This window comes from Primulina tabacum, chromosome 16 (assembly GCF_025594145.1).
Source record: "Primulina tabacum isolate GXHZ01 chromosome 16, ASM2559414v2, whole genome shotgun sequence".
Classification (NCBI taxonomy): domain Eukaryota; kingdom Viridiplantae; phylum Streptophyta; class Magnoliopsida; order Lamiales; family Gesneriaceae; genus Primulina; species Primulina tabacum.
In genome coordinates, this window is record NC_134565.1 from 35,624,344 (window position 1) to 35,649,645 (window position 25,302).

Genomic DNA, 25,302 nt, shown 5'->3' on the forward strand with positions numbered 1-25,302 from the left:
GAGATGACAACGAATTTTTTTTCCAATTTTACTCTTATATGATACTAATATTATACTTTTGTTTTTTGTTTTGTTTTTTTAAATCTCAACACACACTTTTATTTTTTTTATTTCAACCATTCAAATATTAATTTAGTCACTCCATAATTTGTCAAATTTTACTTTATTTCATCGATAATGATAAAAAAAACCTGTGATCATGGCATCCGCAGAGCTCTGAAACAAATGTCTGTCGGAGCAGCATCAACCCCCGTGGTTGCGCTAATCAACCGCACCATATCCAACCCAGATAGCTCGGCGATCCTTCCCTCCTCCTTATCCTCATCCTCCACCACCACCACCAGCCTCCTTCGCCATCGCCTCAACACGAATCATGTCCCCAGAAGGACATGTTACTTCAAATTCCCCCGCCGCCACTTCTCTACCGTCATGCGATGGCAGGATTCCACGTAATCTGATTTCATTCTTCTTAACATCAAATTCATTTTCTTTTTTCTTTGTTCGGTCACATTTACTGATTCCAATGCAGGGTGAAGATGGATGTCGATGTGCCCACTTCGGTTGCTTACAAATGTTACTCTGACCGCGAAGCCATTCCTCAGTGGATGCCCTTCATTTCATCTGTAAAGGTTGGCAACCCCTGATTAGATTTCATTTTACTGAATAGTACGGTACCTTCGTTTGCTTTTGTAAGGAATTTGATATCTTATACTGTTCTTAGATTCTGGATGATAAACCTGATCGATCACGATGGTCACTGAAGTATAAAGCATTTGGTCAAGATATAGAATACTCTTGGGTGGCTCGAAATTTGCAGGTAACTGCTAAAGTGATTTTTGAGATTTATTACACCATAGCTTTTACTGTCCTCATTTCAAGTTAAGTAGCCACCAAATTTTGGTGTTGTTGACCAATGCAGCCTATACCAAACCAGAAAATCCACTGGAGGTCACTGGAGGGTCTTCCTAATAGGTAACATATAAATTACAAGAAACAAATCGTATATGAAAAAAGAAGCGTGCTGAACTTCACATTTGTCTCAAGATCATGTTTTTTCTTAAAAACAGTAAATGGTCCGAGCATTAATGTTACTATCAAATGCCAGAGCTGGGATTTATTAACCGATATGTAATGCTTTTGAAATTCACTACCTTTTTCAGTTTGCAAGTAAATCATGGCGTTTGGCATAGCTATTCGGTCTCTGATCTTGAGAAATCTATTAATTGAAGTTTCATATACTTCCCACAACTCTCTGCGACAGAGAACTTTTTTTACAGCAAATGTATAGTCAGCTGGATTTGTGCTAGGTACTTATCAGTGTCTTTTGTGAATTTTGAAAAGGAACAATATAAGTGTGATCATGCCATTGATTTTTATTAAATGCTTTCTTTTCTATTGTTTCGAACAAAATGGAAAAATATTTAGAAAAGGAATTATAAATGGCATACCTTCAAATGAGAGCTACAGGAAACTTTTAGTTTGCTTTGTTAATCTTGATTTTTCCGACACTGAGTTTAGCATACAAATGTTGCAGGGGAACTGTAAGGTTTTTTCCTAAAGGTGCTGATTCATGTGAGGTAGAAGTACGTATTAACTTTATCTCTCCTGCTGTAAATTTGTTTGTTTTAACTTTTATGTGGCACGTACTTCTCAATCATTTTCTGATTGCATTTTTTACTTCATAAGTTGCATTTTTTTTTTAATTTATATGCAATGAGATAGTATCTTGATCATCCATAAAATACTTACAGAATGTCTCTACATATATGACTTTTTCACTGACTTTCTGCACATGAGATTTAACGGAGTTTGAATTTTTGAATCTGTTCTTACTTGAGAGATTTTTTCGTATTTCAGCTCACTGTTTCATATGAAGTTCCTCAACTGCTGACCCCAGTGGCATCTGTAAGTATTATCTTTTTTAGCAGAAAATCATTTGTTGAAACGACGTCTCCCAAAAGCTCAAGTTCATTGGAATTGTTGCAATCAATAGTTTTATACTTTTACATGCCAACGCCCCTACGCCTGTAAGCTGGAACCTGGAAATATATACTCGGCATTTATGTCTAAGGTGTATACATGAAAGTTGACAAGACATTAGGAACAAGTACCAGTCAACACCAACTTCATAAAACACGGATCATGCTCTCCAGGGGTTTAGAACCTTTGATGCCAAAACTGCCTTGGAGGCTAGAATAAAAATATCCCTCAACTCGAGTGTCTCTGAATGTCATATTGAAATAATGTTTTCATATAATTGTTGGTTGTCTCACCTCTATGAGCTCGAGCTTTTGGGACAAATGGTTTCAGAAAAACAATTGAATTTGCAAATAACCAAAATGCAGAGATGGCATGATTGTGATGGTATCGTCATATACGATGGACTTAATCGTGCCCGTGTCGTTGAAATTAAGATATATTTTAAATTGTTACTCGAAATCATATATATTTTAAATTGTTACTCGAAATCATCCTACTATAATCCAACATACTAATTATGGTTTTTTAGGTGCTGCAACCTTTTCTGGAGAGCTTGCTGTTGCGTGGTTTGGAAAGGTTTGCAAAGTTTGCTAAAAGCTACCAGCAGAAATAGTGACATGAGATATTGATCGAGTTTTTACCTTTAAATGCACCTATGCAAAATGAATTGGAAGTGACGTACAATGTAGACACATCTGTAAGTAATGGATAGTAATTTTTTTTATCGGTTTCAATTTATTTTATCAAAAAATAAACAAAATACACAGTATATCTAGAAAATATATAATTCATAGAGTACTATATCATCCACTGACGAGTTATGTTGATAAGTTCCTACACTAATGTCTATTCTAACACATAATATTGATAAGTTCCCTCAACTCATCCACTGACGAGTTAAGTTGATAAGCTCCCTCAAATATCTAATACATGGACTACTATATCATCCACTTCGATTTCCCGGGTAAATTGGAGTACCCGAACCCGATTATATTTAGTCGGACCGGGTTCGAGTAGAAAATGTCTACCCAAAAACCCGACTTTTATTTAATTTTTTTTTTAAAAAAAATAGACATGAGCTTATTTGGAGAGGCCCAAATTTTGGTTTTCAAAGACCCAATTACAACAGTTAAAACGTGGAAGTTGAAACTTGTCAATTAATTGTTGGAGTTTAGGATGTTAACAAAAAGGAAATATTTTCAAATTCATTATTATTATCTCCATTATATTTGATCTTGTCCATTTTATGATGATTTAAATTTTTATACGATAAATTTAATTATTTTTTTGATTTAAATAATTTAAATTTTGTGATATTAAAGTTCACATTGAAGATTTGAAAATATTCAGTTATATTTTGAAAACAAATGCATAAAGTGATTAGGCAACTCTTTCTCAAATCACATGGAACGAAAATGATTATTTTGATAAGTCTATTATTTCTTGATAGATATTTTGTTACCACAAAACTAGAAAATATAAGTTTTACTACAATAATAATAATAATAAAAAAGTCAAATACCTGATCCGGACTCAACACTATCGGGTATCCGACTAGTCGGGTCGGGTAGGCCCGGAGAACCTGACCTGTGTCAACCCCTAACTCTCAATACTTCTACCAGAAGAAGATATTACTCAATAGAGGGGCAAAACTTACAGAAATACTCAAACAATACCTACAAGGATAGATCTTTTTCCAAGACCCCTTCAAAAAGAAATGCGGGCAGGGTAGAAACCGCTTTTGCGGTTGAAGGAAATTGAGGAATTCCCCTCTTAATTTTCGGGATGCCCAGAACATTAGAAGCGTAAAAAAACCTGACAGATAATCCGACGTTACAAATAATCTCTCATAGATTTATTGGTGCTGCACACTTTTTCTTGGCCGAAACTACTTATGATAGGATACGTCTTGTGTATCTTGACGAAATGGGTGGAATAACTACCTCAATGCCATAAATATTCGCGATGTTCATTAGCTTTTCGATGGCCTCCCTTGCATTACCAGGTATGAGTAATTTTATTGCCGAATTAATATTATTTTTTGGACTACTTACCAGTCCAAAATATTTTTTAATGACAAAACTACTAATTACTTTTGTAATAACAATTGGAATCATATTAACTCCTATTTATTTTTTGATTTCGTCGTAGTTATGGCTTCCAAAAGAAAAGAGCCGCGGAACAGTGTTCCATTTTTTTAGGCAGCATCCTTCGGCATTAGCGGCAAGTAGAGAGCAGCTGTTAACATCGCAGCTAATTGAAGATGATATTGCCGCTGCATACTTAAACAGAAAATCGAGGGAATAGTGTTGAAATTGGGTATCCAAAGTATTAGTTGAACATTGGAAACTCCTAGTATTACTAATAACACTAGGAGTTTCCACTCGCATTCATCATGAAAAGAATCGAGGAGAAGACGAGAACATTATGTTTCGGAGAAGAAATTCGTTCTTTGCTAACAGTGGCAGACAATCATGCAACTAGAAGTTTAGGCCAAGTGGAACACAACTATTTCATTTAAAATTCTTTTCCATTTCAACCATTGAGTGATGGGCTTAGCGCATGCGGTCATGAATATATGTAGGAGCATTGTAGCTTTTTCATCAATCTTTGTATTCAAAGTCAGATTTCATTCTCACCTCTGCAAGTGCTGTGTACTGTACATGTGGATCCAGGTTCATGTCAATTCTTGATTTGCATGCTGTGGGTAAAGGTCGTCAGGTGGCGAGATTGGGTACATTTCAGCCGACTAAAACGTGGATAAAGGTCGCTTGAGCTCGAGACTAGCATATATGATATTGTGTACCGCGTTTCTTGGTAAGGGCATATAGATGTCCAAACATGCAGATGGGTAGTAATATGATGATTATACCGAACTATCATCCATCGGATTTTCCAAGTGGTTATCATTATCATTCATCGAGAGGATAAGTCCACGGTTATAATTGTACAACATTAGTCCCTACGACTCGGGACAACACTGAGACTCTATATGCTAGGGCTGTGCTTTGACTTGTTTACCGACTCCAGGAGGGTCATCAGGTGGCGAGATTGGGTACAGTTGCGATACATGTAGGAGCCTGTGCATTGTAGTCGGGAATTCACCGCTCACCTACGGGTGTGGATATCCTATGTGATCTGATGAAATAATAGTGCAAGGAATTTCTGGCCAGAGTATGATATGTACATTAGAGAAAGAGTTCTCCAATTGTACATGCGATGACACTATTTGTTCTCAAATATGTGTCACATAGTTATCGAATTTTTGTACAACCCTCGATGAATCAATGATTACAGATTCGATCGGGATATATGAGTTGAAGGGACCTTACTGTACGTTAATCATGATCGACTGGTTCTTGCAGGGACTATAAGTGATACCTAGGGAATCATGAGGGGATGCTACTAGACGCTCTTACCATGACTCGATGGATTTAATCAAAAATATGATTTCTGACATTCTCATGATCAATTGTTGATACATAGAATGAGACAAATTAGGGTAACCCCGAATAAATGATTATGTCCTGAATCACAAAGAGTTGTGAACCTACGGCTAGCTGTATCCCTTACCATTGAGGGTCACACAAGTACTTGATCATTTTGTTATCATTGAGAGAATACATTCAAGTAGTTGAATTTATGATAATTAAATTTTGAGAAAATAAATTCGAGGAGTTGAATTTATGAGATGATAAATTCAAAAAATTGAATTTATGAAGTTATAAAATTTGGAGAGAATAAATTCAAGGATTTGAATTTATAAGATTTGGATATTTAAATTATTAAACTCAAAAGTCGGGTTTATTAAATATTAAATTAAATATGTTGGGAAGTATGTTTAATGAGCTTGTAGGAGTACAAGTCCAACATACTAAATAATTAAAGTTCTTAATCGACTTTGATTAATTAATTAAACTAGTTGGACTAATCTAATTAATTAATTAAGGTCATTAATGTTAATTAAGAGACCCAAATATTGTATTATGGTAATTAAGACGTGAAAGCTTTATTTTAAGTAGGAGACTTACACCCTAGCCTCCATGACACCATATTTTCGAAAAATACTCTTCTCCCTCTCAAAAAAATTTTCTGCCTCCATCAAAGAATTTTTTGTTTGAGCCGCCTCTTGTTTTTTAATATACAACGATGAAACTTCTTCCAAATATTTTAGTGCTATTTGGAAGAGAAACAAATCTCCCAGTCGTGGACCTGATTTGAAGATTAAAGAAAAGAGTTATCGAAGAAAGTTTGTAAGAAATACTTCAAGAGCTATTTCCGCTAATCTCGGAATAATTGGAGCCTTATAAATCTTTCACCAATAGTAAAACTTTTAAACATCCTATGTATGTTTATTAAAACCATACGAGTGCTCAAATATATCTTGAATGTCAAGATCTAAATTTTTTTAAAACTTTCGTTGCGTTTGGGTATGAGAAAAAAAGAGATCCAACATCAATATCATGTTTATTTTACAAGTCGGATCATTAACCGGTGAAGGTGTTTCAAGTGCAAGACTTACACTAGAAAAGAAAACGATAGTGACAAACAAAACACAAAAAAGAATATATTGCGAGCATATGCATATGGTTGACACTAACAAATTGTACTAAACTATTTTGTGATGGAGCTGCGAGGACTAATCCCCAAATTAGATGGACCAACTTGATCTCCTCCAGTACTCCTTGGACTAGAAGATCCTTTTCCAACAATATTCAATTGGTGATCTCCTCTTAGTTCACTAACCCGTGAACTATATGCTACTCTCTCGGTTGACCCGCGTGGGCTCTGCATCGCAAGTGTAGGCTCTTTTCCAGGGGTTGCTGATGAGCTCGTCACTTTTGGACTGAAAATATGCCTTACCTCACCTCGACTTCTTGTAATAATTCCATCTAATATCTCCTCACCTTCAGCAAACGAAACTCTCCCTTCTCCCTCCTGCATTCATTACAATTTTCATTTGTTGTCAAAACTAACATCAGAGTTTTATTGTTGGGGAAACAAAAAAAGGTATTACCGGTGCAAGGTTGAATGGTACAGCCGGTGCCTCTTCATATTCTGCAGCATCTAAATCTTGAAGATGTGCACATTTGAAAAACTTTGGTAGCATGTATTGTCTTACGGGTACCAGAAGCATAATTAGAAGAGGGAATAGGACTCCGGCAATCGGAACCCATGTAAGACCAAAGCAAAGAAGCAAATATGTTGTCTGGAATATCGTAAATGCTGCGATTGTCTTGAAAGGCACAGTCTCCACAAAGGTGGCATGGTAGTCTTCCAAAACTCTGCCAAAACACACACATAAAAAAATATAAATTCAGTGGCTCTAAGAACACTTAGGCTCTTCTAAAAAGGAAAGAATGAAATATGTGAATCATTGGATTACTTGTATCTTCTGCTTGGCGCAGTGAAAAGCAGTAGTATCCTTTCCCAGAACTGGTTACCGGGTAAGCTTTCGATGGCCATGAAAGCAAAATACCCCCAGAGAACAGAGGTTGGGATCATTCTCAAGGCTGGCATGGCAGCAACGCATCCTCCCACCAAAATGGCTTGAAACAAGTTGCTCACACGCTGTTCTTTCACCTCGACAGGCAGTAAGTCGTCAATCTCCTTTTCAACATCAAAAACTGTTTCATCCACTGGAGCGTCAAAGCTTCCCATGCTCGACGCTAACTGAACAGTTGATTCTTTCAACTCCTTTAGCCCCTGTTCAACAATTTTCGTAATTGTTCTAGTACACGGAGTGCAAGGGCTAGGATTTACACAAAGAAGTAGATAAATAGTTGCATACTCTATGTGATGACTCCTGATAGATGAGAGGAGTCTGTATTTGTCGATAAGCTTCTTGCATGTTCCCATACAACTGTCCCAAGCTCGAGTTTGTTTTCATACTTTGGCGTGCCGTAGAAACAAGCCGATTCCTGAGCAACTGCGTTAGTTCAAGAGCAATTAGGACTTCATGGATACATGGTAATTGTTGAAACAGTTCATCCAAAAGTTATGCATGGAGGTGGCACAATAAATAGTTTTATGCATTTCACACCCCTGCACGTGTAAGCTGGAGCCAGGAAATATATATCCAAGGCATGCCCATGTAAGTTAAAGTATATTAGATAACAAAGCCCGCGAAAATCCAACTTTATTTAACATACAAGGTATTTGCTCTCTGAGGGTTTTACAATCAAAACAACAGATCATATTTCACCTGATGTTTAAGAGTGGCCAGAGCTTTTGTATGCATTGGGGACTGTGGGATTACACCATTTGATGGTGGGATTCCAAGGAGACCGCACACTAATGTCTGTCAACAACAACAAATTAATATTAACATATATAGTTCAAGAAACAAGTACAGCTGTAGACGCATGCAAGATGTTAAACGACTCGCGCAGATAGATACCAGAAATCCAAGAAGCAGTAAATCATAATGGAAAGAAGACGGTTTCCGCAAATTGAACTCTTTCTGTTGAGCCAGCTGAGACGCTACACTGTGGTCAAAATAGTATAGTACTGCGATCATTGTTGCAGGTATAAAAGCCCCAAGTATGTAGAGAATGGGTACGTTCAGCATATCCTGTTAAATTTGACAGCAAATCATCATGTTCCACAACGAGAAAGAAACCAGTCAATGACCAAAACATTGTGAATAAGCAAGGGGCCGGCATGCCTTAATCACTGTCCAGTTCTCATATGCCCCCGGTGACCATGGATTTGGGCTCATGAGACGTCGTGGAATCCCTTTCGGTACAGTTGAAGCAGGCATGTAGGATACCGCTGTCCACACCAATACCATCAATGGCACCCCATAATCCGCTACAAGGCTCCGAAGCCAACCTACATGGAAATAATAAACAATTTTATGCATGATACAACTGCTCGATTGAGAAAAAAGATAAAAAAAAATAAAAATCAAAATACGCCCTTTGTTTATGTTAAAAAGATCTATTTCTGATCCTCACCTGACCCATATCGCCATGACCTTGCTTTTCGACTTCTTAATGCAGTCAGCAGCAGACCAAATGACAGAACCAAGGCGAACATGCCATTCGCAAACCTCCATGAGGGTATAAATTCTGTAAGCCCAGAATCTTCCCTCTTTGGTATGCGGAACTCCTCCACCAGTCCCTTTACACAAATCATCACAAGGTCAACTTAATGTTTTTGTTTTTGTCGGATGATTCCATACAAATCAGTTTTCTTACTTTCACGGCTTGCTGCATGAAAAGCATGGCAATAAGCATTCCGAACAGTTCTCCGGCCACACGGGTGAACCTATTAATAATGGAGCACGCACCTAAAATAGCCAGCAAAAACAACAAAGCTGCTGTCCAAACACAAACCCTGAAAAAGTTGTGTGTTACATATTGAGGTCGCACAAGGACACAAACATAAAATGAAACCAAATCAGGCTAACCATCCAGTCCATGCAAGAAAGAGTTCACGACCCAAATCCGGTCTTTGCTTGGCAAAGTTGAACATGAAGGTGTACATTAAGACAGTAGGCTCAGCAACTCCTAAAATTAGCAACGGTTGCCCTCCTATAATGGAGTGTATAATCCCACAAAATGCAGTGGATGCTAAAGTTTGAACTGCCGTTAAAATCCCATCTGCAGTTCATTCGAATAAAGTTATAAATAACACACGGAAGTTATAAAGTCCAAAAATATCTCAAGGGTGTCGGCACATTTGCCTTTCATTGTGAAGCAATTTCTTGTGTACCTCGGCGTCTCAGCCCAAGCACATTACATCACACGCACACATACGGTTATATAAAGAAAAAGAAAACACATTTTTGGTACCTGTATTCCTCTCAAGTTGTTCGCCAAAGGAAATCACTGGTATGGCCGAAGCAAAAAATATATAGGTGGTGGGAGCCAGCACCCTGAAATGATACATATAGCAATACTATCTATCACACACAAAAATGTATTAGAACTTAAATGAACAAGTAGAGATATGAACCTGAAACCAGCCTTGAATCCACCAATCCAATCTTGCTTGTAACAGAGCAGCCTCCCTTGAACATCATTCTTAATCCCACGAAACGGCACAAACGTCTCTTCCATGCTGATTGCTATGATGGGTTGTCAAGATTTGCTTGCCTATCCGATTAAACTCTGCCGCATTGCCTTTGAATGGCACAAAAATAAACTCAAGAATCCAAGATTCGCATGCTGATTGGGAGTCTGGGAACTGCTGTACTTTGAATTAAGTAAGTAGATTACCAGTGAAGGAGGGCTGAAATCAACGTTGATGTAATGTAGTAAGCATTGAAGTATGGGATGATTATTATATAGAGTTATAATTAAGCTAGTGGTTGTCCACTGTAGAGAGAAGAGGAGAGGAGAGGCAAGTAAGCGGGTCAAAAGGGATTTTTAGAACGCGCGACATTGTATTCAATAGTAAAAGACAGTTCAGCACAAGCTGGCGGGGCTGTGATTTGCAGCATTTTCATTCATGGCCAGTGATTCTTGTCATGTTCCTTATATATTATATATACTAGTAAATTTAAAAATAAATTAAAAAATAAAAGAATAAAAAAATGAGCTCAATAAAAATTGAACTTACAACCTAAAACATCAAAAAACAATTAGTCTACCACTGAACTACGTATAACTTGCATTAAAATTTTAACATTTTATTAATATATATAATTATTAAAACAGACCATGATACCAAAGTTAGTTATTCTAAGTACCTCAAACTTAATAAGATTATATATATATATATATATCTATATATATATAAAAGCAGAGTTTTTGCCAAAATTGGTAATTTTCCGCCAAAATGTCATTTCTAAAAAAGGAAAGATTCATCATCAATATTGACATATGTCCACTGCAATAAATGATCACTTCAATTATTGTTTGCATTGATTATATCAATTCATTTAATTCAATTTTGAATTTAATTAATTTTTATATTAATTCAAATTTAATTTATGTATTATATGTTTTTAATTTTTTTACTCAAATTAAAACTAAACTATATTGAAAACGTAAATTATATTTAAAAAATTTGCATTGATATATTATATCAATAATTTTAAGTAAAAACTGTATAAATAAATTTAAAATAAAAATAATTGTAATGTTCAAAATCACTCATGAGGTAAATCATTCAAAAATAAATTTTGCTATTTTAAGTAATTTACTGTCCAAATTACTTACTAAAAAAGAAATACAATATTTAATTAGTTTATTTAATTTTTTTAAAAATAAAATTGGTTGAGTATTAAAAGTTATCATTACAACAAACTTTTCCAATGGACATTAATTTACTTTTAATAATCATAAATTCTTTTTATCTCAAATACATATTATTTCGAAATTACCTTAATTTGAAAGAATTAATGCATTGTAGTTTTCTTCCAAAATCATATGTATATCGTATATCTTGAATTGTCTTCTTAAAAATTCAAATAAGAGAGCACAAGAAAATTAAAAGAGATAGATTCAAAAGAGTTTCAAATGGACATTAAATTACTCTCAATAAACATGTATATTACCCTCAATAATCAGAAATGTTTGCCACTCAATGCATGCAATTCGAGATTTCCATAATTTGAAAGAGTTAATGTATGATATAATTCTGTCAAAAGCATTCAATGTATAATTTTTGTCCCTTGGGATGTCTTATTTGAATTTTAAATTTTAAATAATGCAATATTGCATATTATATTAGAAACCAATTTTATTCTATTTATCTTATTATATTTATCTATTTCCAAAATTGAATTCTGAAATGACTCATCTTTTCAGCAACATGTATGAGTTGAATCCTTCCAAGATGTAGTGTTCGTTTAAAGTTAGATTTGTTCGTTGTTATGAAATATCTACGTATGGAAACAACGATACATTAAGTTTGAAATTTATCTTTCATGATCAAGAAGTAAAAAATATTATTCTTCTATTTGTACGAAATATTAATTATTACGTATTACTAATGTGATAATTTTCTTCTATATTACAAAGTTTACGGATACATGATAGTACAATGTCCCGTAATGGAAATGATTAAACCAATTCTAAAGAAAACAAACATCTTATTAGAAGACACATTATAAAATTTATTAAAATTGTTTTGGATTACATATAGTAAATGTTAATAAAATAACTTTTCTATTTATACATAATATACTTGTGATCACATGTTTCATTTTTTTTTCGAAATAATAGGTTGTTGTTTATATTATAAAGAGATTTGGTAAATTAAATCACAACTCATTTGGATAAAAATATTGATGAAAAAATTATTGTTATCATTCAAATGTGTCAAACACGTGTCATGTCATAAAATTGTTTGTGAATGTGGATTTAGACGAAATTACTGAATTTTTAGAAAAGTATTTCTCATTAATTTTATTGAATGTGATTTAAAAATATTTTTTATCACATGTTAAAAAATAATAATATATAACTTCTCGAAAATTAAAGAATTAAATATATATTAAGGTTGATGGCAGACATCAATACACTAAACACGATAAGCATCATGTCATTGCCTTAGGCTAACACGATCTAAAATTTTGATATATGAAAGTGATTATTAGCCAAAAAAATTAATCGACATGCGTTGTATTTAAGAAAATTTTAAAATTAGCGAAAAATAATTTTAATTTTTGTTTTTTATAATTGTATTAATTTTTTAAATTTAAATATCTATTCATTTTTCACTAATTTTTAATAATATCATCCCGTGCATCGCACGGGTTAAATACTAGTATATATATATACAGTGGAGTGAAGAAATTGTTAAAACTAGAAAAGAAAGAAGCAAAAGACGAGTGAGTTTGGGGTACTGCTAATAATTTAAGGTAGTGTTTTTATTAGAGTTGGATTTGATTAATTATCAACTTTATATAGTGTTTACTTGAAATTTTATGGATCACAAAAAATTTATGGGCTCAGTTTTAATTTGTTTCAAGAATGATTTTTTATTCATTTTGATTGATCCTCACCGTGATTCTTATTAATTATTATTTAAATTTCACAAATTAATATAAAAATATTTGATAAAATAATTTGTGAAAATATATTTATAATTTATATGTATTTTTAGCCAAATCAGATATAGTTATATCACGATTGCAATTTTTTTGAGAAATGTTGTATGCTTGACTTCGATGAACGAAATTCTATTTACCTACCCTTAAAAATAGAATTGGAACAAAATTAATTATAAAAATTTTAAATATTTCTTACTAAAAAAAACGCCGTACTCCGAAGGTATCTACTAGCCAAGCCAAAACGTAATGATCAAATTATGTTAGAGTAATTATTTTTTATTCTACCTGAATGTTGGAGTTTTTATTTTTTATTTTTGCCAATATTTTTGACATGATATATAAATTCGAGACAAAAACTTGTGTGAGACTGTCTCACGGGTCGTATTTTATGAGACAAATATCTTATTTGAGTCATCTATGAAAAATTATGATTTTTTATGCTAAGAGTATTATTTTTTATTGTAATATCGGTAGGATTGACCCGTCTCACAGATAAAGATTCGTGAAACCATCTCACAAAAGACCTCCTCTAAATTCGAACTCCGTTGATGAATGTTAAGTGTCGGTGTAAATTCAAATAATTATTTACCAATAAAAAGTAATTTCAACTAGCTAAGACACGATCATGCACGTGGCTCCCAAGTAAGCATAAGCTTCATCTCATTACTTAATTGAATTGATTCGGATTTAACTTATTCTAACAAAATTTTATTGTATTAGATCAAAAATATTTGCTCTTATATTTTATCAATAAAAACTGAAAATGAAGATCATTAATTCCATGATATATAATTATCGACAATGAAACTTTTAATAATATGGTATTAATTTCGATAATTGACGGGAATATGATGAGTAACAAAAAAATTTGATTTTGTACAAAAAAAAAATGATTCGAATATTTAGAATATTCATTTTAAAACCATACCCTAAATTTTAAATTGTAGTCCTTTGAGGCTTATTTCAAGTTAGAGCAAAAAGAATCAACGGAACGCGTAGATGCATATGCTTGACCTTATAATCATACTGTTATTACAAATAATTAAATTCACTATTTTGTATATATAACCAATCCCTACTACTTTGGCATAGGCACATATAAAAAGTGGTTAAATAATTTTGTCGTGGATCTAAAATTTGTTACAGGATGAGTATAAAATTAGAATGATGCACTTTGTTTATGTCTTTTTTTTAAAGACGACCAAAGTTGCAAACACTATTTTTCGATACATACTAAGTAAACTTTTATGCTAATACGGTAGCTTGTAATCCACGTTAACCAGGTAAATTATATTGAACAAATTTTATGTGACAGACTCACCTGAGAAAGTATCGAGAAAGTATATGACATTAAAAATCAAATTCATGATCATTTGTCAAATACTCACAAACTCTCACATTATCAAAATTCTTTATATATGTGTACAGTTTTGTTATGCCGAGCACACTGATGAATGAAGTGACAAATATATGTTAGATATATAGTTTCGGAATACGACACATCATTGATGCTCACCTAAGTGAGCACCGAATGTGGGCAATATAGCAAAATTTTACGTGTGTGTATATGACATTAATAATTGCATTTATAAATGGCTAGTGTTGATGCATCAATATCATATTACCAAAAGAACGGTGGAAAATTGTTCAACTTTTATTCAATCATGAATAACTTCCTCAAGGAAAAAACCTATTTTTGAAAAATTGTAATAACATCAATTATAATATACAAATACATGTACACAATATAATATACATCATCATGAACAAAAACAACAACAAAATATAAAGTACTTGAGAAGGGAATCTCTTTTGATTCAAAAGTGCCCATTACCCGACCGTATTTTTTTTAAAATATTCTTCACTCATATTTCTAGGTTGTCACGAATCATATTCATGACACGTTAGTGATAAATTATTACTACAAATAATCAATTATTATCGTTGCTAGGATCCATTCATTTTTTTTAATGGAGGGCATCTTTATATCTTTTTTCGAAAGATAGGCAACCACTTAACTTAGTCATTGTGAAAAAAATGTTTACAATTTTTCTAGTTCTCTTTTTATCTTTTGACGTAGCAATCAAATCATTTTGTCTTGCAAAATCATTGAGAAATTTGAGGTGATGACAAAAAAACACTTATTGATACAATTAGTGAATTAAATTTGACCGAGTGGTAGGGTATATACATTGTGAATTGAACAAGCTCCTAGTGCTGCCAACCATTTGGATCAATTCTTGTCATGTTGCTGCCTGCATTATTTGAGTAATGGGTTATTCTTGCTTTCTCCGAAATCATATATCCGTCTCACAAATGGACCTATATATTCTCATAAGAGTTTTTGTTATTTTTTTTTATCGACCTTATTGAGATAGGTAGGCCGGTTGGGTACTAGGTTAGTAAACGAGCCAAATGATATTACTACAGACGATCCCAATCCAAAGAATGTTTTTTTGTATTAAGGTGCGGTTGTCAAATCCATCCAATTTGTTGGATAAGTTTCTTAGTGAGACGATCTCACGAATCTTTATCTGTGAGACTTGTTGATCATACCGATATTCACAATAAAAAATAATACTCTTAACATAAAAGTAATAATTTTTCATTGATGACCTAAATAAGATATCTGTCTCACAAAATATGACCCGTGAGACCGTCTCACACAAGTTTTTGCTCAACTTGTTTGGGCAATTTCATACAAATAGATTTGAAATCCCTCTAGTTTACATATTTAACTTGTGTTGGTGTATATCCTAAGATGGATTTCAAGTTATTCCAACAAAATAGAATCATTTGAAATCCTCTCTCGAATCCAAATCTTTTAATTAAAAAAGTCAACATGGACTTCATTCTATTGGCAACAAAGTGCTACAACTTCTTGGTATTAATGTTTGCTTCTGTCAATCAAATCAACACTAATTTTATTTTGTACTCGACCTATTGTCTTCCAACAGTAGAAATATTTAATGGGAAATAGAGGAAAAATAAATTTATGAAAACTTCAAAACAACAACGTATGCTTCAATCAAGACTATGCTTCGACAATCCATGACCATTGGAGCCCCTATGCGATCCCTAACTCGAGATTATTAAACCCCTTGATTTCAGGCGATCGGAATATGGTCAGGCGGCGTCTGTTTTTCCAATGATTTCCATTTTTACATCGATTAGTACTTTATCCAACTTATCTGTGTAACTCGCACATCCGAAACACGTTGTTCACCAGAACCTTAACCAAATCATTCGAGGGAAAGAAGAAGAAGATGAAGAAACCTGATGGAGAATACTGAGGTGAAAACAAGCAGTTGATCTGTCGACATTCCGCCATAAGTGGAACCAGCTCGCCGGAGCTCCTCCCACTCCTCGGCGGTGCTGATCCTCTACACAAATTCCTCTTCATTTCCAATCCCCTCTTTAGTGGTACTGGCAGCCATTGTTGTGCATGTAGTTCCCATCTCAGTAACCAAAGGGATACATTAATTTGGGCTTTTTAACAACCCATTGGGCCTGACTTTCTCACTGATCTACCATTGGGCCTGCTTTTGTCATTGATCTAATAACTTAGCGCAAGCTAAGAAAAATTATTTTTAAAATCCATTGATAAAAAAAGTCCTTGTGGAAATTACGAATTCAATTTTATAAGCTGGTATAAATTTGTTTTCAGTCCTTTGATTTTGTTAAATTTTCATTTTTACGCAATATATGTCTCTTTCTAACAATTTAAATTACTTTTTGTCGTAATGATGACGTAAGAGTTGTAGCGTTGTATATTGCTAGTTTAACATTGATAATTGTCGAGGTTGCACTAGGTATTGTTGATGCGTCTTGCATTACAACAATCAGGCTGGCATATCCTGCATACCTATGATGGCAAAAAAAAAAAGATATAAGTTATGAATGAGTATTTTTATTTCTGTGTTTAAACTTTTTTTAATGTATTTGTTTATGTGTCATTTGAATTTGATAAGTGAAGACTAATATATAAGTAGATAAAAAAGTTCTCAAGTTAATTGGAAAATTATTGTTTCAAGCATAATCATTAGGTGGTTACATGTTAATTATCTTTATTTAGTTTTGTGGGATTGTGGGTTACATGTTAATTATCTTAATTTGAAGATTACACACTCTATAAGGTGCTCTTGTTATTTATTAAGTTCCAAAAATAAGAATAACTAGGTTTTTTAAGTCAAATGTGCATTTTCACAGATATAATACTAAAATGTTCTCTATTGTTATATAACAAATAACAAGAATTACAAATTTAATTAATATAAGTCTCATGAATTTTTAGATTGATATATACTATATAATAAATTATGAATAGGTCTCTTGTGAGACGGTCTCACGAATATTTATCTGTGAGACGGGTCAATCTTACCGATATTCACAATAAAAAGTAATACTCTTAGCATAAAAAATAATATTTTTCATGGATTATCCAAATAAGAGATCTTTCTCACAAAATACGACTCGTGAGACCGTCTTACACAAGTTTTTGCCATAAATTATTGAATATTAAAGAATTTAAAGTAATTACTCTAAAATGCTATTATTTACGATATAGTATAAAATACTCGTGTACATGTACAAGTACACTGAGTTGGTGCAAATTGCATGCATGTCATGGTTCTATATATTTATTCCTCAGCTGGCATATTCAGCATTCATACTATTTATCAAGTGAGGTTCCAATTGAATTTAAAATATCGTTTTTTACAAAATAAAATTAACCTCATCAAAATATTTTTTTAAAAAAAACTTCTAAGACAAGGAAAAAATTCCAAAACAGAATAAATGAAATAAATTTTATTAAGAAATTAAAAACAAAATAACTATCCAAATCAAATCAAACCAACTATTTTTAAAAAAATACTAATTATACGTAAATGTTTACTATATAGGAAAAATATACTCTCAATACATGCAAAAATGTATCTTTCAGAATTACATTAATTAATATTATACATTATTTGAAATCAACATTAAAGTGATTTATTATTAATTAAAGATTATTGATTGGTGTTTTTAAAGAGATCGAGTCGATCATCAGCCAACTTCAATGAATATACAGTCTTCTTGTACTCCCCCCATGTAAAAGGCCTGTATTTACTAGGGTTTTCAAATGAGACTAGTTGGGGAAGAGGAGACATGAGTGCTTCAAGGGGTGGCGCCGCGAAATACATGATCGACATTCGAGGTTTGCTCATCTTTGGCGCTAGCTCCGCCCTATGTCTTACGCTCACGAATCTCCCGTTCGTCAGAGCGTGAAAAGCATCGCCTATGAATACACAAAATTTATCGGAGTCAGGAGGAACCGGTATCCAAGAGATGCCATCGCGGGACAATATCTGGAGTCCCCCTACCTCGTTGCTTCGCAATATGGTGAGGATTTGAGGGTCTGAATGCTCTCCAAATCCAATTCTTGGAGAAGAAGAACTAATTGTAGGATAGTGGTTGATCCTAAAGCAGGAGTCACTGTTTGCATCTTGAATGAGGTTACTAAGATTAATGCCCTCTTCATAATAAGCTTGCATGGGTAATAGGCCTTGCGCTAATATATCAAGAATATCACATGCCAGCTTCCTCACGCCTGCTATGTAATCATTCATAGCATTACTGCACACATGAAAATAATAATGATGAGTCGACCTATTTTCAGTTCAATGAAAAAAGTTCGAAAAAGTCAACTTGTTACTCGAAACTAAAACTAAATAGACAAATTTATGAGACTAATTCTAGGTGGAAAAAAGCAAAACAGTGGATTGTGAAAATTATATTTTCTTTACTAGAAGATGGACTCGTTTATAAATTGTTCGTGAAAACAGCTATGGAATATTCCTTCAATAACGGATCATAGGAATAAGAACATACATCATAAAACAAATTAGGCTTGATGACTTCATTGTCCATTATTAATCCGTCGCTAGCGATTGATCATCAACCATGTGTGAGCCGTCACAGAACATTCGATTCCAAGACTTTTAACCACACACCTTTCAGTTAATAATAAACGGGAAGTCCAAGTTAACTGAGTAGAGCATTTTAGGTACCTGAAGATTTTAGAATCAGAAGGAGCGATGGATTTCGATCTCAGAGAAACAGAACGAGGATTGGCTTCGAGGAGCAGATACTCAAGGTCTCCCTTATCCCCGTTGAACCCGATATTCTTGGAACCATAACCGAAGGGCGTCGCCGGACCCGCCCGCAGTTTCTCCGACCCAGGTCTGGAGAAGAACTTCTTCCCTTCATCTTCAACTCTGGAGATGACATCACTCGAAACTCCATGGTTTTTCACTTGGAAAAACCCTAGTTCCTCGCATGCTTTGACCATTAATCCGCACAGAGCAGACCTTTCCTCCCTCATATCTATAACTGGAATGCTGTTATTTATAGTTCCATTCACGCACGTCGGAGCATGGTCGTGGTTTATCGGAACAGGCACCACCATTGTGATTCTGTTTTGGAGAATGGAGTTTTAAGCGATGATGATTGAAGAGCATGCAGGCGGAGCCTTGGTTATATAGAGGCAGATATAGGGGGGATTTAAAGATAGGTGGCACCGCCTTTGGAAAGTATTTGTTTTATTTAAGGAAAAGTTAGTTGGTGATGATCACTACTCAACAATAAAACCAGGCCATTAGCATAGGAAAATATCGGTGCAATCGAAATAATAGATCGAATTGAATTAATATAAAAATTATTTGGTTCTTAATTGTTATGAAAATCTGGTTTTATTTGATAAAACGGTTGCTTATTTCGATTTATTCGGTTATCTTTTAAAAAGAAAATAAAGTAAAATAATAGTTTTTTTCTATATGTACTTTAATTTGTGAAAATTATATTTTTAGTTATATATGTTTGTTTCCTTATGGTTTTGATTCTCTATGTTATCGACTTTTAGTATTAGTCTTGTATCTTCATTTTTTTTTACGTTACGCTATACATGTTAGAACCACTTCAGCGTTGTATTGATCTCATATCAACATCAAGTTGTAAAAATGAATTTAAAAAAAACAAAATTTCCATACTAAAACTAATATTTGACAATATAGATGATTAAAACCGAAAAATTAGGTTAGACTTCTTATCAAAAATCTTTTATCCTAAATCTTAATTAAATAGTTGACATCATATAAGCATCTAACATGGTCGATCATTATTCCCATTTCTCTTTGTCCTAACTTTTTGAATATTCTAGTTCTTTTTTTAAAATGATTTTTGAAATTTTCGGTCGATATAACTAATTTTTAAATTTGTTGGTTTAATATTTTTTTAAATGGAATAATTCGATCGTTCTGTTAATTAGGAAAAAAGTTTGATTGACGTACTGTTTATTAGGGAAAAAAAGGTTCGATTTATTCGATTTGAAAAATCAAGTTAATTTGGTCAATAACCGAATTAATCAAATGCACAGGTACCCCTAGTTTCAATAAATTTGGAGACGGCAGCAACAAAATCCAGTGTTGGTCTACTCTAAATTAATCAATGGCAGCTCAAAAGTTTCATTTATCAATTCAAAACGCGTCTCGTCTTGTTCCTCGGTCGCATACTTCAAAGAATTCTTAATTAATTATTAATAATATAAGCACTGGACGGCAGACCTAATTGACTCATTCACGCCACTAACACAAATTTTTGAGTGAACTATATTATTAGACGATATAACTAATATATTAAATTTTAGAGTGAAATATGATTTTTACATATGAATGATTTTATGTAAAAAAAAATTAATTTTCTCTTGTAATTTTTCCCAAATAATATTTATATCTGGATTTAAGTTTTGTTATATTTTATTTTCTGGTATGATAAAATTTTAATCTTGAGATTATTGAGGATAATAATTTTACTTATCGTTCGATTATATCATAAATATTTTGAACATTATATATTTGCATCCGCATTGACAAGTTTATTAATTTCTGAAAATATAAAATTAAATAAATAGGGTTTGCGATTATATATATATATATATATATATATATATATATATATAGCTTTGAAATTCAACTCAGGGAGTCAAAACAGCAGAAGATGATGAAAAGTCACAAATGCATGCCCACCAAGATTAGTTTAATTTAATTTAAAGGACAAAAAGTGCATCTGTAGCTACCGGCCTGCCATGGTGGAGCATGCTTTTCGCTTCATTATTCAATTACCTGATCCCAAAGTCGTATATTTAAACTAAATTCTCTTTTCTTCTCACCTTTTACAAATATATCTCTATTTAATTTGTTTGTTTGTTTTTTTTAATTTTAAATTTGTTCATTAAATAACGAGTAAAATCTGAATATTTGATTCACTTAAAAAGAAACCAACAAGGATTAGTTTTTGTTGGAACATTGTCGGGCCTTTCCAAGAATACTTGAATTGAGCACGCACTCTATATTCCTCCTTCGTAACTAAAGCTAATCTTTGTAATAATTAAAAGTAAATCTCTTGTGAGATGGTCTAACAAATCTTTATATATATATATATATATATATATATATATTATATCTGCAATCCAATAATGCACCAAACCCGTATAATACAATCTTAAAGATTTTTTTTAAACAATTACTGTAAAAAAAAATACACGGTGATTATGGCGTACTTAGGTTGCTAATATATGTGGCTTTCGAGTCAACCAAACTGAATTTTCTAGTTAAATCGATTCTACCTATATTTTGGTTTGGCCGAAACTTTGTCCATCCTTATGCTAATTTTATTATTGTTTGTTAATTTGATTAATTCGGTTGTATACCGAAATAATTGATTCAGTTTGGTTTCTGATGAAAATCGAGCAGTTTTGGTTTTGTAAAAAATATCCGGATTAATCTTCAGAAAAGAATTAATAAAATTAGAATTTTTTATATAAAAAAACCAAAAATAAAAATATTGAATTTTAGTTTAAAACTCGACTTATTGGATGGATTTAACCGGCACTTTATAAAATTAACCAGAATCAAAACGAATAAAACGATTGTTTAAAAGAATTTTGAACCAAAATTTCAAATTAAATCGGTTATGTCTCGCTTGATTTAATAAAAAAATCAACCCATGATTTTGGTAATATTATTTATTATTATATTAATATTAATAATTTTGCTACTTCTAAAATGTCTAACATCATTATAAATAATTTATTTCGTAGGAATTTTTTAATTTAAATAATAAAAATAAAATTGCAGGCCTCATTTCCTTATTTCTTTATCAATTAGTTGTGGGATAAAAAGAAAGATGTTTAGTTCTATAATTAGCCAAAATTAGGTTTTATTGTAATAAATTGGCTTGTTTTGTGTTTCCGACCCTTATTCTATGTAATCTGAATAATGATGATATTGTATTAGATCATTGTTAACATGATATCAGACATTGATATCCGAAGCTCTGTCACCGCTTTGAAAAAAAAAAGACTAAAATTTAATAACTTGGAGGCCCCAATATGATACATGCATGATATGCCTGCTTACTCGACCAAATTTCATTTTTTCACACAGACGTATAAATACTCGATATGTTCTTGGTGCCCATGTATGACGAGCTTTTTTTTTTCATTTTTTTTTTCAGAGCGCTTGTAGTGTTCATTGAGTTAAGTGCTGAGCTTTACAAAGCCGGAGTAGCAGACAACATTGAGGCCTACATATTATTTGCCGGAGCGGAATTAGCTTGGTTGCTGCTTGACAGAACCCGGCTTGGATTCGCACTCGCGTCTCTAGTCGGCCTTGCTTGCCCCCTCGCGGAAATTCCCATTATGAAGTACCTAATTTCTTAACTCAAACACACACACGCACACACACATATATGTAACATAACCGAGCAATGACTTAACTAATATGCATCCGTAGACAATACAAGTTAAATGATATTGTAGAATATGGGACTGATTCGAAATCGGTTTGATCAGGTTATATAACCTATGGTACTATCCCGATGCAAATGTGGAGATATTTGGGCAGGTACGTAGGCAATACAGCATATAAATACAGAAAATTCTAGCTCGTTGGAGAAACTTTTCTTGAATTGGCTGTGGCTGCAGGGGCTGGTAACCTGGACCATGACTTGCTATTTTGTGTACACGCTTTTCTTGGTAAATCTAGCCCGTTGGCTCAGAACCCAACTAGACATTGGTGCAGCCCAAAACAACACATAGCAATGACCATTGGGGAATATTTAGGGCGATATTTGAAGCCCAAACTATATATGTATGGATGTCTATCCTATTGATATTTGAGTAGTTTTTTTTTAAAAAAAAATAGATTAAATTGTTGGAGGAAATTCCACATAAACCACGTAATTTATATTGCTAAATCATTAAGAATTTGACTAACAACTTAAATGAAAACGTGCATGAATGCATAATCCTAAATTCTTTAAAATGTGTCTTCATGATCTTCTACATTTGCACATGAATGCATAATCCTAAATTCTTTAAAACGTGTCTTCGTGATCTTCTACATTTGCACGTTTCTTTGTCATGGATTTCAATCCTATTGATAGATAACTATTTTTTTTAATTAAAAAAGTAAGATCAAATATGCCAATATAATATGTATGCAGATTCGAATTAAACAATAGTACAACGGGTAGGGCAAACTAGCTTGTATTGTGCCTAAACATTAGCATTAGAATCCTCCAACTCAAAGTACACATGCAAGAAGTTGAGGATGGATTGCACAGACAAAAAGAATATTTTAAATGAGAAGAATTCAATGTTGACCCAACCGTGGAAATTGAAATTGAATTGATAGTTAGCTAGGTGGGCTCAAAACTTTCAAGACTAGGAGAAAATATTATAATTTTGTTCATATAATTTTTGTTAACAATGAATTTGTAATTTTTTCAGTGTTGTAATTTACATTTTTTTTCATTTTTTGTCGTGTTGCGATAAATTTTCATTTTTAGTAATCTTTGTCCCGAGTGGCCGAGTCTATCACGTCTTCCGTAAAAAAAATGAAAATAAAAAAATACAAGTAAAATGAAAAAATATATAAATTACATGATTAAAAATAAAATTAACTGGTGTGATCATACAAGAGTTTCCCACCATTGATGTAATCATTGTTGATTTTTTTTATTCGATTATTTAATTCGGTGATAATTAAAAAAAAAACAAATATGTGATTTTTATAACTTCGTTGGTTTTTTGCAATAGTCTGTATACTATGTTGTGATTATGAATTTTTAGATTTCTCACACCCATTTGTTTTGCAGTAGTGTTTTTCATTTATGTAATTCGATAAAAAAAATGTCTTCCATAAAAATTATGATATGAATCTATGCCTTTTTTTGTAGTCTACTGTAGGGATGGCAATTTTCCCCGCGGTTTCGGGGCTCCGCGAGGAAAACCCGAAATGTGACGGGTTCGGGGATATGTTAATGGGTTTGGTTTCGGTTTCGGGGATTTTTAAAAATCCCCGAAATATATTGGGACGGGTTTGGGAATCCTATCCCCATACCAAACCCTCCCAAACCCGCCCCGATAACATATATATATACATATACAGTTATATATATTTATAAATACAGTAATATATATTATATAAAAGAAATATATACAGTAATATATACATATATAAATTATATACAGTAATATGTATATATATATATATATATATATAAATACAGTAATATATATATATATATATATATATATATATAATATAATACTTTATATATATAAATACAATAATATATTCGGGTATTTCAAACGGGTTCGAGGACGGGGACGTGGATTTTATCCCCGCGGGTTCGGGGACGGGGATTCCCCGATTAGGTAGATCCGGGGATGGGTGCGGGGATGGGAGCGGGGATATAATTAGGGGACGGGGATGGGAGCGGGGATATAATTAGGGGACGGGGATGGGGATGGTAAACCCGCCCCCGCCCCGTCCCATTGTCATCCCTAGTCTACTGAACTTTTATGATACTAGTGTCAGGGACCTAGGCTAGGGTTACAGTTGGTTGTTGGTAGTTGTTACATTCAAAACAATTGGTTGAAAATTATTATAGATTATATATATAGTGTAGTGATACGCTCCTCACCTCTTGGGTGAGCTTTCGTGAGCGACAGCCCATGTGGCTGTGTACACTTGGAATTTGTTTGTTTTTTTTAAATTTTTTAACTTCATGTGTGGCCTGAGATATATTAAAGGCTACCAGCCTGGAATTTGTGTTTTGATTTTTTTAAATTGAACAATTTTGTGTGTGTGGGCGTGAGATTTAATTGAAAATTAAATTTCCATCTTCTTCCAAATATTTCCAGGTGAATATCGTGCATCATTCTCCGACCAACTGAAACAGAAAATCACCCCAGATCTACGTAGATT

The 25,302-nt window shown here is 33.1% G+C and overlaps 3 protein-coding genes across 5 annotated transcripts; 1 reads left to right on the forward strand and 2 right to left on the reverse strand.

Moving 5' to 3' along the window:
• The first annotated feature begins 204 nt into the window (after positions 1–204).
• LOC142529009 (uncharacterized) lies at positions 205–2,702 on the forward strand. 3 transcript variants are annotated; one of them, XR_012815813.1, is made up of 8 exons: positions 205–449; positions 530–629; positions 722–817; positions 920–972; positions 1,161–1,307; positions 1,535–1,583; positions 1,858–1,905; positions 2,510–2,534. XR_012815813.1 is itself a non-coding variant. In XM_075634363.1 (7 exons), exons 1-7 carry the CDS (start codon positions 226–228, stop codon positions 2,591–2,593), a joined length of 654 nt encoding a protein of 217 aa, XP_075490478.1. In that variant the 5' UTR covers positions 205–225; the 3' UTR covers positions 2,594–2,702. The 3 variants fall into 3 exon arrangements, 2 of the variants coding, with proteins under 2 accessions (XP_075490478.1, XP_075490479.1); XM_075634363.1 differs by lacking the exon at positions 1,161–1,307 and having other exon boundaries at positions 2,510–2,702; XM_075634364.1 differs by lacking the exon at positions 1,161–1,307 and having other exon boundaries at positions 1,535–1,577; positions 2,510–2,702.
• Positions 2,703–6,413: 3,711 nt separating this feature from the next.
• Positions 6,414–10,420, reverse strand: LOC142529085 (putative boron transporter 2). Its single transcript, XM_075634478.1, has 12 exons — positions 9,943–10,420; positions 9,780–9,862; positions 9,395–9,587; positions 9,183–9,321; positions 8,940–9,105; positions 8,648–8,814; positions 8,381–8,554; positions 8,186–8,281; positions 7,772–7,909; positions 7,367–7,686; positions 6,998–7,265; positions 6,414–6,918 (listed from the first exon to the last, which is right to left on the reverse strand). Exons 1-12 carry the CDS (start codon positions 10,044–10,046, stop codon positions 6,595–6,597), a joined length of 2,172 nt encoding a protein of 723 aa, XP_075490593.1. The 5' UTR covers positions 10,047–10,420; the 3' UTR covers positions 6,414–6,594.
• Positions 10,421–18,000: 7,580 nt separating this feature from the next.
• Positions 18,001–19,458, reverse strand: LOC142529778 (gibberellin 2-beta-dioxygenase 6-like). The gene is made up of 2 exons (XM_075635410.1): positions 19,042–19,458; positions 18,001–18,607 (listed from the first exon to the last, which is right to left on the reverse strand). The coding sequence occupies exons 1-2, from the start codon at positions 19,437–19,439 to the stop codon at positions 18,001–18,003; spliced, it is 1,005 nt and encodes a 334-aa protein (XP_075491525.1). The 5' UTR covers positions 19,440–19,458.
• Positions 19,459–25,302: the final 5,844 nt, after the last annotated feature.